Source organism: Rattus norvegicus, chromosome 6 (assembly GCF_036323735.1).
Source record: "Rattus norvegicus strain BN/NHsdMcwi chromosome 6, GRCr8, whole genome shotgun sequence".
NCBI lineage: Eukaryota > Metazoa > Chordata > Mammalia > Rodentia > Muridae > Rattus > Rattus norvegicus.
Genome location: NC_086024.1, coordinates 130,300,930 through 130,319,827, shown reverse-complemented (window position 1 = coordinate 130,319,827; position 18,898 = coordinate 130,300,930). Strand labels below are relative to the sequence as shown.

Genomic DNA, 18,898 nt, shown 5'->3' with positions numbered 1-18,898 from the left:
TTATTCTTAGTCCTTGACTTTTCAAATTATCTTTGCAATCAGAATGGTACTGAAAATAAATCCACCAGCCATGCATTCCATTTTGGAGAGAATAGCAGCAGAGGAAGAGGAAGAGAATGATGGTCACTACCAGGAGGAGGAGGAAGGAGGAGCTCACTCCCTGAAAGATGTCTGTGACCTGAGGCGGCCAGCCCCATCTCCCTTTTCCTCTCGTAGAGTAATGTTTGAGAATGAGCAGGTAAAAAGTGTGGCGAGCACTGCAGGGTGGTTATCCTGATTGGCCATGGAGAATGCTTCCCTGCTTCCTCTGCCCTCCCCTGCCCTCCTTTTCTCTCTGTGTCTCGGGTTAGTTTCGAACTTGTGACCCTCTTGCTTTCACTTCCAAGTTGTGCGATTACAGCTTGTGCACTACACTCGGCTAGTTCTTTAGTTTTGAAAGACCACTATAGTCCTAACACTTGGGAAGTGGAGGCAGGAGGATTGCAAGTTTGAGACCAGATTGGGAGATATTACGAAGACCTTCCCGTACAAAGAACGGAACAATAAGATCACCAGCAGCAAGAACTCCCAAGTAGCAATAGCAACAACATAAATATCCGTGTGTTTTTTATACTTCTTTGTAACTCTTGGTATCTGTTTTTCCTGATGTATATTCTCCCTAGTTAAAGGTTATGTTTTATTTATTTGCTCACATAGTAAATGTTATAGTAATTTTAAAAATGCTGCTACTATTTTTTTTTTTTTTTTGTTCTTTTTTTCGGAGCTGGGGACCGAACCCAGGGCCTTGCGCTTCCTAGGTAAGCGCTCTACCACTGAGCTAAGTCCCCAGCCCCAGTATTTTAAACTATTCTTTGATGTGCTTTCTCACATTACACTGTTCTGTTTCAGATGGTGATGCCAGGAGACCCTGTGGAGATGATGGAGTTCCAGGATAAAGCCATCAGCAGCTCACACTATGTGCTGGAACTTCTGCTGCCCAACGTTCACCTGACCCTGCCCAACAAAAGCTTCTATGAGAAGCTGTACAACAGGTGAGTGCGAGCCGCCCGGCTGCTACAAGCGCTCCACCTTCCAGTCTCTTGCTTTCATACGATTTTGTACACTGCTGATATTGTCCGTGGAGCTGAGTGTCCCAGCCTGTGTCAGAAAGAGCACCACCAACGCCTCCTAAACGTCCATGACAACAACAGGAATGATTCGTGAATTACTGTACTAGCGTGTAACTTCAAGATCAGGCGATACCTGCTTTCTCTGTATGTATGTTCTCTTGTGTGGTGGGTGTGTGAAATGCTTACCACACCAGCCTGTATGCTGCCTGTCGGCTGTGTCAGCAAGCTGCCAGGTACTGAGAAGTGCTGTTTTTCAATGGCTTGAAGAGCATTAGGAGAGTTGAATAGCAGGCCAACAGGCACTGGCTAGGTTTCTCAGGTTTTTTGTAACAAAAATTTGTAATTTATTGTGTTTAAGTACTCCAACACATCTACCTAGGAAATAGGGTGAGATGGAATTTTGGGTCACAGACTGATGTGTGTGGATACTTTCCTTAGCCTCTGTCACCTCAGTTTGTACGTCTGCCAAATGGAGATGGTACTGGGGCTTACTCAGCAAGGCCTCTTGGAGGATGAAATCATGTCAGCATCAGGCCTAGAGTGAGCTCTTGAGCAACCTCAGGAGGGAGGGAGGGAGGGAGGGAGGGAGGGAGGGAGGGAGGGAGGGAGGGAGGGCTTACTTAGTCTCATTGTCTCCAGCTGCAGCCCAGTTCTCCTTCCCCTTGTCCTCAGAGAAGATGCTTCTGCAGTGGATTTGTTTGGTGCCTGGTAGCCCTTAGGGCTAAGTCTTAGGGTCTCTGGGTCTCCCCATAGACCCGTGGTTGTGAGTCTTAGGTAGGGTACCAAGGTCCACTTCAGTTCAGTAGTCTGGACAAGATTTCACATACCAGGCCATTGAAAAATTGAAAGAAAATGGTAGCAAGTTAAGGACGGTTTTTGTTTTGTTTTTAAACTATTTATTTATTTTATTTAGATTTAGAGTGTGTATGTGTATGTATGTTTGTGTGTGTTTGTATTTGTGTATTTATATTTGTATGTTTATATATGTTTGCATTTGTGTGTCTTTGGGAGCTGAGTCTAGTCTTGAACACCAGCTTTTCTTCTCCTTGTCAGTGTGACTCTGGGGAAATCACTTAAGCCTTAAGCGGTGGCTTCTTCATGGGTAAATTGGGTACTGTCCTATGGGGACTGGCGGGAAGGGTCTGCTAAGACTGTGCCTAGAGCAGTGTGCCAGTGAGAGCTGAGAGCTGCCGAGCTCTCCTACCAGACCTGGGGGTGCTTGCTGTTCTGTTGCTTGTTTGTTTGTTTTTAAGATTTATATATTTTATGTATATGCGTACACTGTCGCTGTCCTCAGACACACCAGGAGAGGGCGTTGGATCCCATTACAGATGGTTGTCAGCCACCATGTGGTTGCTGGGAATTGAACTCAGGACCTCTGGAAGAACAGTCAGTGCTCTTAACCACTGGGCCATCTCTCCAGCCTCTGTTGTTTGTTTTTTAAAAGAAGGTCTCACTGTGCAGCCCTGACTGGTCTGGAACTTGCTGTGTAGACCAGGCTGGCCCAAGATTGCTTCTGCCTCTTAGAATTGAAGACATGCTTCATTACACCTCACTGAGTTTTAGTCAGCTTCCACCTTTAAAGTGTCCTTAGTGGGTGTGATTAGGGCTTTGCGTGTGTGACACAGGCAACGCTAGGTGACTGTCTGATCAGGTGTGCTGTCTCAGTCCTTTCTCTGCTCTTGCTCCGGCTCAGCTGTGTTCCCGCTGAAAGCACAGAGCTGCTGTTTTAAAGCCGCTTCACAGCGTCGGTTTCCATTTCTGCTTGAAATCTAAGCTCACTTAGGATCCCGGAAAGGGGGTTTTCCGTTCATCTGTCTCCACTTACGAGCTTCCCGTTCGCCTTGTGCTTTGTGTCTCTAGGATCTTTAATGACTTGCTTCTTTGGGAGCCCACAGCTCCTTCACCAGTGGAGACACTTGAAAACGTTTCCTATGGCATCGGGCTCTCGGTGGCCAGTCAGCTGATAAACACCTTCAGCAAAGATAGCTTCAGTCCCTTCAAGTCCGCGGCTCCCTATGGTAATGCATTTTACATTGGTTCTGATATAAGCCCCTTATTTATAAGTCTGATGTCTCCTCTTCATATGCTCTACTTTGCTTGGGAATGTCTATGACTTCCCCATATCTGGGACTATTCTGATGAGGACTGTGCTGCTCAAATGTGGAATCTCTGGTGTGATCATCATGTACATGTTTGAAATTCCCTTGGAGGCCTGTGTCCCTCATGGTTCTGTCCTGTGTGAAAATGCAAAGTGCTGTTGTGGTCATTGTAAAGTGCTGTCTTGCGTAGCTGTCAGGACCTGTAATAGTAGATCTTTTCCCTGCGTAGATGAAGACAGTGGATCTGAAGAAGAGACTTTGCAGTATTTTTCTGCTGTTGATCCCAACTATCGTTCCCGTAGGAAAAAAAAGTTGGACTCTCAGAACAAGAACTCTCAGAGCTTCCTCTCGGTGCTTCTGAGTATCAATCATGGACTAATGGCAGTGTTCACCGATGTAAAGGTATGCTGCGCACTCTCCTATAATGAAGTGGGTGAAGGTGGGCTAGTGTGGGGGATGGACGCAGTGGTCCAGGATGGCAGAGACTGCAGCTGCTCTGGGAGCTCCTTTCTTTGCTCATCTAAGGCTGTATGGCCTCCCTGTAGAAGGCACGAGCTAATTTTGCCAGTGAGGGCAGTAGTTGTAACTTTTATCTTTCTCATTTTAAAAGAAGGTGAAGCGCAGGTACTTGTTACAGAAGACTTACATAGCACACATGTTATGCAGTGTTTTGCCTCACTGTATCGGGTGGCTCAGGAATCACACTGCCTTATGTGGCGTGGAAGGTTTCCTGAGTTAGATTCAGAGTGAGCATGCGGAGACACATTCTCTCTGCATTTAAATTACGGTTGATGGGGCCTGAAGCTCAGCGACTAAGAGCTCACCTACTATGTGCAACTACTGTGTGCGTTAGGTTCTATCTCCAGTACTAAAATTGAACAAAAGAAACAAAAAGTGACTTATGTCCCCTCCCCCTCCCCCCACCCCGCTGTTTTTTTAGCAAGATAATGGAGATCTGATGGAGAATAAACATGGTGAATTCTGGCTAGAATTCCACACTGGCTCCTTCTTCTGCGTGACAAAGTACGAGGGTTTCGATGACAAGCACTACATCTGCTTGCACTCCAGCAGCCTCAGGCTGTACCACAAAGGTAGGGCAATTGTGCTTTTTCTTTCTTCTGTTTGGCGAGTGAACTTCCTATTTGATGCAGTCTTGAGAATACAATGATGTAAGTTGTATTCTCTTGGGAGTTCTGGTTTTGTGGCCAAAATCATACTTAAATATTAAAACTTTTTTGTTTGTTTTGAGATAAGGTCTCACTGTATAGCCAACACTGGCCTTGAGCTTGAGATTCTCCTGCCTCAGCCTCCCGAGTTCTAGGATTGTAAGTACGCACTACCTCACCTGACTGAAAATTTTGAGTAGTTGTCTGAATTACTCTGAATAGGCACAAAGAGAGAAAAATCTTATTTTCCTAGCATTTTAGAATCTTAGTTTTTTTCTGGTGAGTTTTTGCCTCAGTCATACCAACATGGACAAAGAGAAGTAGGTTGTTGCTGCTAAGCTGGCTTTTTCCCCTGTGCCACTGGAACTGTGCCAGTGTCTGTGGGGATCTCTGCAAATGCACCACCAGCAGAGAAAGTTTAGTTCAACACAAATCAGTAGCCAGTGTGCTTCAAACTGCAGAGTCTGACACTGGGCAGTTTATTTGAGGCAGATTTCAGTATGGCATAATTTGGAACAGTCTCCTGCTGTAACACAGCCCTGTGTGCACAGTGAGGCATAGTTATATTGAAACCCTTCTCAAAGTCCTTGTCATTTCTTCTGTGAAGATGGCATGTATAGATAGACTACATGTGTCATCTTAAGGGCCTGAACAGGATCTGGCATGGTCTTAGTCATACAGAGAGTGCAGAGTTTACCCACCTCCAGTCCTCTTTGTAAGAGTCTGGGGTGCCAGGTATGACCTGGCCTAACAGGTAGCATAGGAGTCACCAGACTAATTAACTGACTCCGTCCCTAGCCTCCTGGGCAGAAAACAGGTTATATATCTCTTCCTTTAAAGAGACAATCCTGTATGTTTAATGTTCCTGCTTTCCTAGTGGTTGTCTATGAGCACTAGGCCCTCTGTGCCCCCAACTAGGTTCAAAGGAATATAGACTTGTCCTGGAAATTATGTCAGAAATGCTCTAAATCGCAGACGTCTCTGATAGTGAGCTGCCACAGTGGACATTCTGTGCCTGACCTCTTGAGATTGGGGCAAGAGCACCAATTGGATCAAGAGCACAGGTGAACCAGAACCGTGCATGAGTGACCTTGAACCTGTTGTCTGGGGAGCACACAGTGCAATGAGTCATGTCCAGAACTGTGCTCTCTCCCTAGTATCTCATTTAATGTATGTGAACATTCCCTACAAAATCCCATCTGCTTCTGCTTCTGAGCATTTTGGGTAAAGCATACTCAGTCTGTTCAGAGAGTCCTGTTGTGAGTTGTCAAAGTCAAAACAGTTGCGGAACTAATTGCAAGTGATCATTTTGTTGGTGTTTTTATCTCAACGTGTATCTAGGCATAGTAGATGGAGCCATTCTCCCTACAGAGACACGATTGCCCTGTTCAACGCGCCCACATTGGTTGGAACCTACAATTTATTCCTCTGAAGAAGATGGCCTCAGCCGAGCTGCCTCAGATGGTGTTGGGGGAGACAACTTGAATATGCTCTCTGTTGCAGTGAAGATACTGTCGGATAAATCAGAGTCCAACACGAAGGTGCGTGCCTTACACTGCTACCTACGATTATTGGTTTGCTTGCTTCCCATTGGTGATTGTATCAGTGCCCACACCTATGTTTTCTTGGGAAGACTTGAGTTGGGGATTCTGTGGATTAACGTGGTTCTTTGTGTTGTCCTGTGGTGCAGGAGTTCCTTGTGGCTGTGGGGCTGAAAGGAGCCACTCTACAGCACAGGGTGCTGCCCGCTGGACTCAGTTGGCATGAGCAGGTAAGAGCTGACACCTGTGTCATGTCCTTTTTTTTTCTTTTTCTTTTTTTCTTTTTTTTTTTTTTTTGGGGTTCTTTTTTTTGGAGCTGGGGACCGAACCCAGGGCCTTGCACTTCCTAGGCAAGCGCTCTACCACTGAGCTAAATCCCCAACCTGTCATGTCCTTTTAATAGCATTTACAAGTCACGACGCCCAGAAGGCAGGTGACTCTTTCCTCAAAATGCTGTCCCGATAGCTTCTCAGTGTCAGCATTGTTAGATCAGTCAAGAAAAGGAGTGCCTGTGGAATGCCGGGCCTGGAGGAGCAGCCAGTGGTACTGAGTGCTGAAAATCAGCAGCTCTTTTTTTTTTTTTTAATTTATTTATTATATACAGTGTAGCTGTTTTCAGATACACCAAAGAAAGCAATAGATCTCATTACAGATGGTTGTGAACCACCATGTGGTTGCTGGGAATTGAACTCAGGACCTCTAGGAAGAGCAGTCAGTGCTCTTAACCTCTGAGCCATCTCTCCAGCCCAATCAGCAGCTCTTTAAAGGCCACAATGTCTGCAGGCTAGTAGTGTGGCTTTGCCCAGGTCATTTCATCAGCATTTTTGCAATTAGTATCCAGTTGAGTCCTCCATACAGAGTAGAGTTAGGGTTCAAAATATTCTCTTTTTGTCGTCCGCCTACCTCTCTACTTATTTTTTCTATGCTTGAGACTAAACCCAGGGCCTCACACATGCCAAGTGTTCTACTGCCCATGATAATACAAAGCCTTAGGAGCTGGAGAGATGGTTCAGCGGTTAAAAGCACTGACTGCTCTTCCAGAGGTCCTGAGTTCAAATCCCAGCAACCACCTGGTGGCTCACAACCATCTGTAATGAGATCTGTTCTCTTTTGATGTGTCTGAAGACAGCTACAGTGTACTTATATATAATAAATAGATAATACAAAGCCTTGCACTGGACCCCAGCAGCACAAAAATGCAGCAGACATCCAGGACATAGAGATAAGGAAGCTGAGGATTTCCCTGAAATTCCTATTTCCTTAACTCTACCTCCTGCGGAAACCAGAGTTTTGAAAAGTCATCTTCAACAAAGTTCCTTCCAAGAATTGTTTTGGACAATATGTCAATTGTATTATTACGCATAGTTTTAATTTAATAATATTAATTTCATTAGATAAGGCTTTCTCCCATCCGGGCACTAAGTACCAGCCAGTCCAGCCCTGTTTAGCTTCCAAAACTGGAGTAGATTGAGAGTGTTTAAAGTGGCATAAGATGGGGTGTCTAAGGTGTCTGGCATTCAGTTACTGGATGTGACTCTTCATTCCAATTCAGCAAGTACTTTAGCCTTGTAATTTGTGTTACTTCTGGGACACAGCATCAGGCTGTGGTAAGAACACACAGTAAGACATCAGGCTGTGGTGAGCACACACAGTAAGACATCAGGCTGTGGTGAGCACACACAGTAAGACATCAGGCTGTGGTGAGCACACACAGTAAGACATCAGGCTGTGGTGAGCACACACAGTAAGACATCAGGCTGTGGTAAGCACACACAGTAAGACACCAGGCTGTGGTAAGAACACACAGTAAGACATCAGGCTGTGGTAAGCACACACAGTAAGACATCAGGCTGTGGTGAGCACACACAGTAAGACATCAGGCTGTGGTGAGCACACACAGTAAGACACCAGGCTGTGGTGAGCACACACAGTAAGACACCAGGCTGTGGTAAGCACACACAGTAAGACATCAGGCTGTGGTGAGCACACACAGTAAGACGTTTGCTATAAGTAGGTCAGTGCATCTCTCCTCTTAACATCCCTGTCATGCACACACTTTCAAAATGAACTCCTTCAGAATGACAGTGTTTTCTCATAGCACCCTAAGTCACTCTGTTCCATACTTGTTAAATGTATTCTAACAAAATGTTATTTCTTGTAAAGCAGGTATTATGTTTTTGTGATTGTAGATTTTAAACTTCTTGAATATTGCTGATGAACCTGTCTTGGGATATAACCCTCCAACTTCATTTACAACCTTCCACGTCCATCTTTGGAGCTGTGCCCTTGACTACAGGTGAGACCAGGACAGTTTTATTGATAGCACTGATTTTAGAACCACCAAGCTAGGTTCATTTCTCGGGATCCATATCACCAAAGAGAAGAACCAACTGCCCCAGTTTGTCCTTTGGCTTCCACACACACACACACACCACACAGCCACACACACATATGTAAGTAAATAAAGTGTAATAAAAATTAACACATTGATTTTTGGATAAATAATTCTACCTGCTGTGGGGTCGCACTGTAGCTCCAATACTTACCAGGCTCAGGTAAGAAGACTGAAGATCCGAAGCCAGTCTGGGCTCCATAGTGAGATCCTGTCACAAAAAACCAGAATCCTAACAGGACAAAGCAGAGCCCTCCAGCAATCCCATAATTGTCTAGCTGAGTTGATCGTGTGTTCGGAAGTGCTGCAGCAGGCTGGTAACCTGTTGCTTGTGTTTGCTACCAGGCCCCTTCACCTGCCCATCCGATCCCTTCTCACTGTTGAGACGTTCAGCATCTCTAGCAGCGTCGCCTTGGACAAATCTTCCTCCACTCTCAGGTACCTGTGACTCACCCTGCAGCGGCTGCTATTCAAACACATCAGCTGGAGATACAGGGCTCCCTTACCCAAACTGACTTAGTCATGCTTCCTCAGGGCTCCTTCCTCAGGGCTGTGCTCCTCTGCTCCTCTTGCTGTCCATTTCCACTTTAGGGGAGGACTTTACCCCTAGACTCTCAGGTGGCTGTTTAGGCCCTTTGATTGCTTTCCTAGTACCAGACGTGTGTTATCTCTGAAATGGAAACCTTTAGACAGGGTTCTCAGAAGCCTAAATGACCGTGCTTTGGCACCTCCATGTCTTTTGGGCTACACAGGTTTACAGGTGAGGCACTGAGCGTGGTGTGGTGAGGTGCTGATGGCGCTGTGCTAGTCCTCGGAGCTCAGTTTTGCAGATGCTGTTTCTTCTCTTTCCCAGAATCATCATGGATGAGGCTGCTTTACACCTGTCGGACAAGTGTAACACCGTCGCTATAAACCTGAACAGAGGTGAGGTCAAGGCAAACTCGGGTCGATTACTGTTGCTGGAATGTGGGAATGCAGTAAAGCAGTTTTAGTAGGGAGTTGCTTTGGAAAGGTGGGCTCTTCCTAGGGAACTTTTAACAGATGCTGAAATGTGAAATATTTGCAACAACTTCAGGTTTCAGTTTGAGGTCGCAATGTGCTAATGGTGTTAGCTGTGTGTTTCTATACAGTCTAAATATCTATTTAATATTTAGTCACCTGTTGTAGCTGAAATTACGTGAGGTGTCAGATGAAGTCAGTGAGTCCAGCCTGGCTGCACCTCTCACACTACCAGTCCTGTGTGAGGGCCAGGCATGGACTTTAACAAAGGTTAGGTTTTGATTGGATAAGCAGTTTAAAAAACACTACAGTAAATATTGTATTAAATCTTAGATTATGTTCGTGTGATGGACATGGGACTTTTAGAGCTGACCATAACCGCAGTAAAATCAGATTCTGATGGAGAACAGGTCAGTTGTAATAAGTGGAAATTTTTATTTAATCCTATTTGGAAACTAGAATTAAGTACTTTTATGTGACAAGACGAATGAGTGTCTATTTTATTTTAGATTTATTTTCTCTGTGTGAATGCTTTGCCTACATGTATGTATGTGCACCAGATGTGTGCCTGCTACCTACAACCAGAAGAGGGCATCAGACAGACCCTGGAACTGGAGTTACAGACAGTTGTGAGCCATTGTGTGGCTGCTGGGAATTGTGTGGGCCTGTATAGGAGCATCAAGTACTCATAATGTCTGACTTATATCTCCAGCCCATGAATATATATTTTAGTTCCTGTGACCCTGTAGAGGACTTGGTGACTCTTGTCTAAAGCAAGTATTTGTCCTTTTCTCCCTGTGCCCTGCCCAGACTGAGCCCCGCTTTGAATTGCACTGCTCCAGTGATGTGGTCCACATCAGAACATGCTCAGACTCGTGCGCGGCGCTGATGAATCTTATTCAGTATGTCGCAAGTTACGGGGACTTACATGCCCCTCACAAAGCGGAGATGAAGCCTGCAGTCCCACAGCGAAAGCCCAAGGTACAGGGAAGGACCCATCCCACTGGACGTCATTCCGTGGCAGTGCTGAGTCTGTCTGCAGGGCGGTTCCCCAGGCACCTCTCTATGAGGCTGTTCTACTGCTCGTTCTTTGTTTTAGAACATTAATCTCAGCCGACATAATCCTTTTTTCGGATCTTGATTATTTTCATCTGTTCTTAGGGAAGAAAACAAGCTGTGGCAGAATGTTGCCAGCAGCTAGAGGGCAGACACTGCTGTCAGCAGGAAGACTGCCTTCTACAGTAGAGTCTTCCCTGTTCTCTGTGTACTCTACTCAGCTTCTTCCTGTGGACCTGCCTCTCCCTCCATTGCAGCCCAGTGAGGGGAGGCTGCAGGTGATCACCAGTGCTCACAGCTGGACTGCTGGGGTGTTTCCCTTGTTAGCAGGAGAAACAGCAGGTGTCCCTGTTTCAGTTTCAGGGTCACTGCTTGCTTATGATCAGTATCCCCTTTCTAATGTCCTGTGCCCAACTTGAATGGTGCCACATTGATTTTGGTGATTTTATTTGCAGTGCTGTTCTTTACAGTTTTTTCTGTGAGCAGAACCCTCAGTCTCCTCAGAGTTCTGTTAGCAAGGATCTGGCTGGCATTGTGAGCCTCGATAGGTCAACCTGCTCTCCTTTCTCTTCCTCCTGCTTCCATATAGTGAGGTGACCGAAGACACCCCTCTACTACCTGCTGTTACAGATGTTTTCCAGTTTGTGAAGACATTTTCAGCTTGTATCTTTCCATTTCTGAGCCATGCTCACATTTGGGGAGCACTGCCTGGGTTTAATGGATCTACAGTTAGGGACTAATGGTGTCGTGGTGGAGCAGGGCCTTGTGCATCCCCGTTCAGATTCCCTCCTGTTTATGTTCCCACTGCACTCAGGAGTCCAGGAGCGGAGGCCCTGACCTACAGGGGCAGCAGGAGGATTTGAGTGGATTTTCTCAGGGATCCCTGGCTGCACAGCAGGGTTTTAAGCATCCCGCACCCCTGCAGGACCCTGGCTGTGTGTCTGCTCCTGAGCTGCACTTGTGTGTATTGGATGTGCTGGCAGTGGGGTGATAATGGTGCACTAAAAGCTCACTGCTGGGCAGAAGGCAAACCGCGAGTGTGGACTGCTGCTGTGGTCTGCAGTGGGGTGGTCACAGGCAGCTCTCCTGCCCTCTGCTCTACTCCCCTGCCGAGTACTCAGTGGCTTCCCCATCTCCTCTGAAAAGAATATTCCTAGATGGTGTCTTAGTTAGGGTTTCCCTGCTGTGAAGAGACACCATGACCATGGCAAGTCTTATAAAGGAAAATGTTTAACTGGGTCTGGCTTACAGGTTCTGAGGTTTAGTCCCTTATCATCATGGTAGGAAGCATGGCAGTGTAGGCAGACATGGTGCTGGAGGAGCTGACAGTTTGACATCTTTTTTTCCTAACTTATTTTTATATAACATTCATTGGTGTTTTGCCTGCTCGTGCTATCTGTGTGAGCATGTCAGAAGTTCTGGAACTGGAGTGACAGACTGCTGTGAGCTGCCATATGGTTGCTGGGAATTGAACCCAGGTCCTCTAGAAGAACAGTCAGGGCTCCTAACTGCTGAGCCAACTCTCCAGCCCTGTTTTCTAGACCTTGATCCAAAGGCAGCAGAAGGAGACGACATGGCACACCCTCCAACAAGGCCACGCCTCCTAATAGCACCATTCCTGATGGACATGCATTCAAACTTAGGAGTCTGTAGGGGCCATACCTACGCAAACCGCCACAGACTGGTTTTGTTTTGTTTGAGGAATGTCTTACTTTTCTCCCCAGGCTGGCTTTGTTTACCTGGATCCCTGTGGTCCTCTTGCCGCAGACAGGAGTGTGGTCGGCTTCACCTATGTCTAACTGTGTTTTGGTTGCAGGTGGATCCCAGCACTCGGTCACCCTCACGTGGTCCAGTGCTTCCTGAAGCAGAGCAGCAGCTTTTACGGGACCTGATGAGGGACGCCATGGAGGAGGCGGATCTGCAGCAGGCCTCTGCCCCTGTTGGGCCGCAGGCTAATGGTGAGGTCCTTTCCTGGGGCACTTAGGGTAGCACATGTCACATTATTAGTGCTCTCATACCATTTCCAGGAAGGAACTTAGTAAAGACTCATCTGGATCTGTGGATACACACTAGCTCATGTCTACTGTCCCCAGGAAGAACCATCCATCAGGAGATGGACACTACTGTGGAGGGATTGAGAAATGACACAAAAGGACTTCCAGATGTGTGGATTTGAAGTCTCAGGAGTCTAGCGAAAGCAGGCTAGCTGGCCGTGAAGGGGGTGCACCGTGGCAAGGTCATGGGTTTTGTCTGTACTAGAGTACAGGGGAAGGTGTGTGCGATGTGTACATGCCTGTCTATCTCAGGAAAGTCAGAAAAGCACGGAAGGACCAGATGAGTGAGGAGCCTTGAAAGCCGCATGGAAGCAGATGTCTAAAGCGCCCTATCCGTTCTTCTCATAGGGTGAACATAGTTTTTCTATGTTTCGTTTTGAGATAGGGTCTTTTTATATATAAACCCTGGCTGTCCTGGGACTTAGTAAGTGGATCTGGCTGACCTGGAGCTCCGAGATCCTCCCGCCTCCACCTCCTGAGTGCTGGAATTAGACACATGTACTGCAGTGCCTGGGAGGGAGCCTTGTTAGTTCTAAATTCTCTAAACCTTAATTTTCAAATTCTACTTGATGGAGCTGGAAATGGTGGTATGCGCCTATGAACCCAGTGTGCGGGAGAGTAAGGTAGTGTCAGGAACTCACGGACAGCTCTGGCTGTGTATAGTGAGTGTAAGGCCAGTCTGTGCTGAGCACATCTGAGAAGGTCCATGATTATAAAGCACTTTGCATTAAATGTTCCATTCATTGAATTTAGGGTAGATTTTAAGTAAGGATATGAACTAAGCTTCCAGCTTCCTGTGTACATTATAGCAGCTGTGGCTAGTAGGAAGGGACCCTGCTTGTATATTATAGACGAGTTTTCAGTAAGTACTGGACAGTGAGGGAGCCTGGCAGGCCAGGGCTGTTGGCAGTGTTCATCTCGGAGTCTTGGGGCCAAAGCACCAACTTACGCATTTTTGTGTTCTTCCTCCTCCCCTGTCAGTATTTGATTGAATGAATAGAGAGAATGGATGACTCTAGTAAGTAGTATAAAATGTCCCAGTACAGATTTGTCTTCTGTGAATTTCATTTTAAAAGCTTCATGGGATCAACTGTCTCCATGGTTTCTGGAACCCAGAAATCAGCTCGGCCTTCCCTAAGCAGAGTCCTGGAGTTTGTGTTTGGGCGAGGGGCTGCTACCTATAATCTTTTTTCTTTCCCTTTGCAATTTTGCCCAAGGAGTTTCCAAGATTGAACTCTATGGACACTTTTCAGTTTCTTCCACCTGCAAGACAGAATCCCGGCCAAGTCAAATGCCAGTTAATGGGAGCCGACCGTGGTTGGATGCTGAGCTTGTCTTGCACAGAGTAGCTGGGAAGGGGCTGTGCCCTTGTGACACTGTCATTTATTTTCCGAGTAGAGAACTTGAACTTGTCTACCAGTCACTTGTTTGCTGTTGTGGTATTTCTGCGTCTTGCCGAGGTGTTTGGGGGAGTTAGTTCAGCCCTCCCTAAGTCCCAGCTTCTCAGAGCCGTGGTAAGGAGGAGAGAGATGTGTTGTTATAAGAAGTATGTAAGGTGACATAGGTGAGAGAGCGCTCATGTACGGTGTCGGTGTCTCCGAGAGGGTCAGATGTTTCTGTCTTGCCATCTAGGTGTCCTGGATGAAAAGTCTCACACTCAGGAGCCGTGCTGCTCAGACCTCTTCCTATTCCCGGACGAGAGTGGGAATGCGTCCCAGGAGTCCAGCCCTGCCTACCCACCGCTTACTCCACACTTGATCGGTGACACGGTGACAGGTGCGACCGCTGAAAACGATGACTTCTGTATTCTTTTTGCACCAAAAGCAGCGGTCCAGGTAATAAACTGATAACACAGTTACAAATTAAATGGACCAAGGGCATTTCTCCCCACTTCAAAATGGCTTCATCTTGTAATTTCCATTAGTGCTGTGTGAATGGGTGTTGTACTACTTCTGCTGCACGTAGTTGAGAAAACGCTTTACACTTGCACGGTTTTCTACACAATTAGTGAAGTACAGCCGCTGTATGTCAGAGCAGTGACAGGAAGTGGCCTACAGAACAGCTAGTGTAAACTCTCCAAGAATCGAAACGTCTGTGAAGACTGACTGGTTGAGATGAGTGTGCACGGAGCAGCCTAGTAGCACCCTTAGGTGACCGAGCCTGTGTAACAGGTTCTGAGAACTCTTTTTCAAATAAAAACAAACAGCTCAGGATAAGCCTGTAATTAGAAACATGATGACTTAATTAATGTGCAGTATGACTTTGAACAGTAATAGTAGAAACGCACACGCGCGCGCACACACACACACACACACACACACACGCACAATCTCTGTACTTTCATTATCAAATACTAGGATCTAAATTACAAACTTTAGAAATTATTCGTAAGGTTTTTTTTTTTTTTTTCTTTTCTTTTTTTCGGAGCTGGGGACCGAACCCAGGGTCTTGCGCTTGCTAGGCAAGCGCTCTACCACTGAGCTAAATCCCCAGCCCCTAGGTTATTTTTATAGAACAGATTTTACTTTAAGACCAATAAGTACAATATGTCATGTGATGATTAATGTCAGAAACTATTACCCAGGCTGGGTGTCGTGGTGCATGCCTGTAATTCCAGGCCTCGGAAGGCAGGAGAGTTGCTGCAAGTTCAAGGCACTAGTGAAAGCTATAGTGTGAGATCCCACGTCAAAGAAAATAAATAATTGCCCCATTTCACACACTGGAATTATTAAAAAGAAGGTAGACTCGGGGAAGCCCGTTGGTCCGTGAGACATATCAGTCATTGATGTGAGGGGAGAGTACTAGTGTTGGTGTGTTTCAGGAGAAGGAAGAAGAGCCGGTGATAAAGATCATGGTTGACGACGCCATTGTGATAAGAGATGACTATTTCAGTCTGCCCATCACGAGGACGGACAGCAGCAAAGCGCCACTGCACTTTCCCGTCCCTGCCATTCGATACGTTGTGAAAGAGGTCTCTCTGGTGTGGCATCTTTATGGAGGCAAGGACTTTGCAACAGCTCCTCCAACTTCCCCAGCTAAGAGTTACATGTAAGTTCATTCGATGCCGTATACCTGTCCATAGAAAAACACACGAAATGTAGCGTTTATTTTCATGTGAGTGAGTGTGTCGAATGGGGGCGTATGTTTGTGCCCCACACATGCAGTGCCTAGAGAGGCCAGAAGAGGGCGCTGGATCCTTTCCAGTAGTTGTTAGTAACCATGTGGGTGCTTTTGGAAGAGCAGTCAGTGCTCTTAGCCATCTTTTCAGCGCTGGACTTTATTTTAAGGATGAATAATGCTAATGTATGCAAACACATAGTTTAAATGTCATACCTAGAGTTGGCTGTGAAACCATTTGTACTTCTTTCTGATGTACTCACTAAAATACTGACTTAGAAGAGTCACTCAGCAAGCCAGGAGTAGCTGGGGTTACAGGCCTGTACCACCGGTTCTAGCTAAGTAATATTTGGTTTATAGTGCCATTTGTGGAAGAGTTCTGTAACGCTTTCTCTTTGTATTTTATTAATTTTTCTGGTATCATTTATTAAATTGAATATTCTTTTAACAAAGGTTTTTTTCTTCTTCTTTTCCATTTTTAGTAGTCCCCATAGTTCACCTTCCCAAACACCTACAAGGCATGGCCGTCACACGGTGTGTGGGGGCAAAGGAAGGAACCATGACTTTTTAATGGAAATACAATTAAGCAAGGTAAGATGGCGTTTGAAGGGGAGAATGGTGGGTGATCGTCCTATTATGCTCATGTATATGTGTGCCCTTCAGAGTAGGAAAGGGAAGGATCTTGTAGAAGTCTCCCTCCTTTTCTTTGATGCTTTGAGAAGCCTGGGGTGTTGTTGTCTTCCCAGGCCGCCCTTGGAGCAGGGGTTCCCGGAGTTCTTGTGGCCTTTGTAAGATGCAGGTTTCTGAGCTCTGCCCACCGTTTGCCTTTCTGTGGAGTCAGTTGAAGAACTCTGCTCTATTGAATTGTTGGTCTGGGAGGCCCACCTTTGGATTGCACCATGGAAAGTCCCTCTGAATATCTGGAGGCCATAGAGTCATAGCATTTACATTGATTTAACACCTAGCTTGACCAAGCTGCTCACAGCTTTAACATCAGATCCAGGGGACTCTATCCCTCTTTTGACCTCTGTAGGCAGGGCGTGCATATGGCACATAGACAAACTCAGCCACAAAAATATAAATCATAAAATCTCATTAAAAAAAAAACAGAGAAAGTCAAATTTAAGTGAAAGCCAAGATGGCTGTGTTGTTCTCATCTGTTAAGGTGAAGTTCCAGCATGAAGTCTACCCGCCATGTAAGCCTGAGTGTGAGTCCAGCCTCTTAGAGCACCCAGTCTCCAGGCAGGCATTCATCGTTCAGGACCTGGAAATCCGGGATCGGCTGGCCACCTCACAGATGAATAAGTTTCTGTACCTGTATTGCAGCAAAGACATGCCACGTAAAGCCCACTCCAACATGGTAAGAGGCCTTGACTCCACTCATCATTAGCTTTGGAAAAACATTTTTGTTTTTGTCTAACTGCTAGAGAATTGGAGTGGGGAGAATTCCCAGAAGTGGGTGGAAATGGGTTTTCTTTTTTTAATTTGAAAATTACTGTTAAATGTACTATTTCAAGTTTTGTGTTTAAGAGTTAACTTTGAAGATATGTCCCTAAGTATAATTGCCAGTGTCTCACACCTCAGGTGAGACAGCCGTGTGAGAATGGTTAGGGTTGCTGCCGGCCCTTCTTCACGCTTAGATGGGAATATGATTATTTACTATTTATTTATTTATTGTTTGAATGAGAACAGGTCATTATGTCTTGGGGAACTGTTGTTCTCTTTCTTGTAGTTGACAGTTAAAGCATTGCACGTGCGTCCGGAGTCTGGTCGGTCACCACAGGAATGCTGCTTGAGAGTGTCCCTGATGCCTCTGCGCCTCAACATCGACCAGGTTTGTGCAGCGGGAAGGTCGATGCATTGTGAGAGCGAGGAGTAACTGTGGTCACACTGGACTCTGTAAAAGTCACAGAGCCCAAGAAGACTTCTGGAGAGCTGGGGCAGAGTCATTTGTGAAGCTCGAAGTCTGGCCTTTTGTTGAGTAAATGCTATAGCACTGAGGATTCTTTCCACATGGGCGCCTGACTCAGGGATACATGAAGTTTAGAGACTTAACGACTCCCGGATAGGTTAAGTGTTGGAAGGGGTTGTGTCCGAGGCACAATGACAGAATAGTATGATTAGTAAAGAGGCCATAAACCAGATTTGTGGAAAGTTGTGAAGAAAACTCCTTTCTCGTGTTCAGGCAAACTTTCTATCAAATATCTGTGGGCTTTGCTTTAATGAGAAAGGCAGTGATACATGTATATTGGCATTAGCTGGGACGATGTACCGGAGACCTTAGCTGGTGTCTGGCATCATGTGCTGTAGAGCAGGGATATGCAGTAGTTGAGGATTAGCTAAGCAAGCAACGGCTGCAGAACACACATGCAGTTTTAAAACAGCACAACCTCTTGTTCAGCCTTTCATTGCTTTGGGTTCAGGTTGGCATATTTGTGGCTAGCATTATTCATTTGGCTAACTAATACTGATTTGATATTGTCACTTAAATAAAATGTGGATAATCTGCTGCAGGCAAGTGATAGGCATCTCACATATCAAGTGAAATGCTCATACTGTAAACAGAGGGCCACTCTGAGAGGATGTACGGTGGGCGTAAGAGGACATTGGGTTTGCACACAAGACTTGCAGGCTCTGAGCTGCTCAAACTTGAGTTGTTTGTTTTTTATTATGAGAATATATTTGATATGCATACTTTTACAGATTTATTTGTGTGTGTGTGTGTGTTTATGCATGTGTGTGTGTGTGCACACGTGTGCAGGTGACTACAGAAGCCAGAAGAGGGCTTCAGATTCCCTGGAGCTGGAGGTGATTGTCACATAGTGGGTGCTGGGATCTGAATTTGGCTTCTCTGCGAGAGCAGCGAGTACTCTTGCCCACTGAGCCATCCTTCTAGTCCCTTGGTATCTATATTTTAGTTTATTCATGATGGCTTCCTAGAAATACAATGAAATATTTAGGAGGATGCTGATCTATGGAAATTCCTACCAAGAGAAGACTAGGTCAGAGTCATCTTTATCGCATGACCTCACCAATCTGAGCAGGCTCGGTCTCCTATAGTATTGATTACAGTTCTTCTGCAGAGCTATGAAGCGTAATTACTGTAAAGGAGAAGTGTTCATCTTAGAGACAACAGTGAAGGAAACAGAAACTGTGTGGTCACATTGAGGAAGGATGAGAAATGTCCCCCAAGACTATAAAGTAGTCCCCCAGCCCTGCCACAGCTGTGTAAGCCCCCTTCCTCACTTACGTGTTGAGGTATCACGCACGCCGTAATTGTGCAGGAGACCACATATCTATGTTTTCATTTCTCATGAACACAAGTAAGTTAATGAGTGATAACCCTGGCCCAGCCTCTTCCG

General features: G+C 45.9%; 1 protein-coding gene across 3 annotated transcripts in view; it reads left to right on the top strand.

The window, feature by feature from the left end:
- Atg2b (autophagy related 2B) overlaps positions 1-18,898 on the top strand; it is a 70,131-nt gene that overhangs the window by 37,282 nt on the left and 13,951 nt on the right. The window contains exons 17-34 of one of the 3 annotated variants that reach the window (NM_001427775.1): positions 43-238; positions 889-1,031; positions 2,973-3,130; positions 3,441-3,613; positions 4,152-4,302; positions 5,719-5,918; positions 6,068-6,148; positions 8,108-8,214; positions 8,656-8,748; positions 9,164-9,234; positions 9,643-9,719; positions 10,120-10,290; positions 12,182-12,323; positions 14,052-14,254; positions 15,241-15,467; positions 16,019-16,127; positions 16,702-16,896; positions 17,269-17,370. In NM_001427775.1, coding sequence (NP_001414704.1) covers positions 43-238; positions 889-1,031; positions 2,973-3,130; positions 3,441-3,613; positions 4,152-4,302; positions 5,719-5,918; positions 6,068-6,148; positions 8,108-8,214; positions 8,656-8,748; positions 9,164-9,234; positions 9,643-9,719; positions 10,120-10,290; positions 12,182-12,323; positions 14,052-14,254; positions 15,241-15,467; positions 16,019-16,127; positions 16,702-16,896; positions 17,269-17,370 — 2,599 coding nt within the window. Of the gene's footprint in view, positions 1-42; positions 239-888; positions 1,032-2,972; positions 3,131-3,440; positions 3,614-4,151; positions 4,303-5,718; positions 5,919-6,067; positions 6,149-8,107; positions 8,215-8,655; positions 8,749-9,163; positions 9,235-9,642; positions 9,720-10,119; positions 10,291-12,181; positions 12,324-14,051; positions 14,255-15,240; positions 15,468-16,018; positions 16,128-16,701; positions 16,897-17,268; positions 17,371-18,898 lie in introns of those variants that run through there. The other 2 variants (XM_063261999.1, XM_063262000.1) reach the window with 2 other exon arrangements.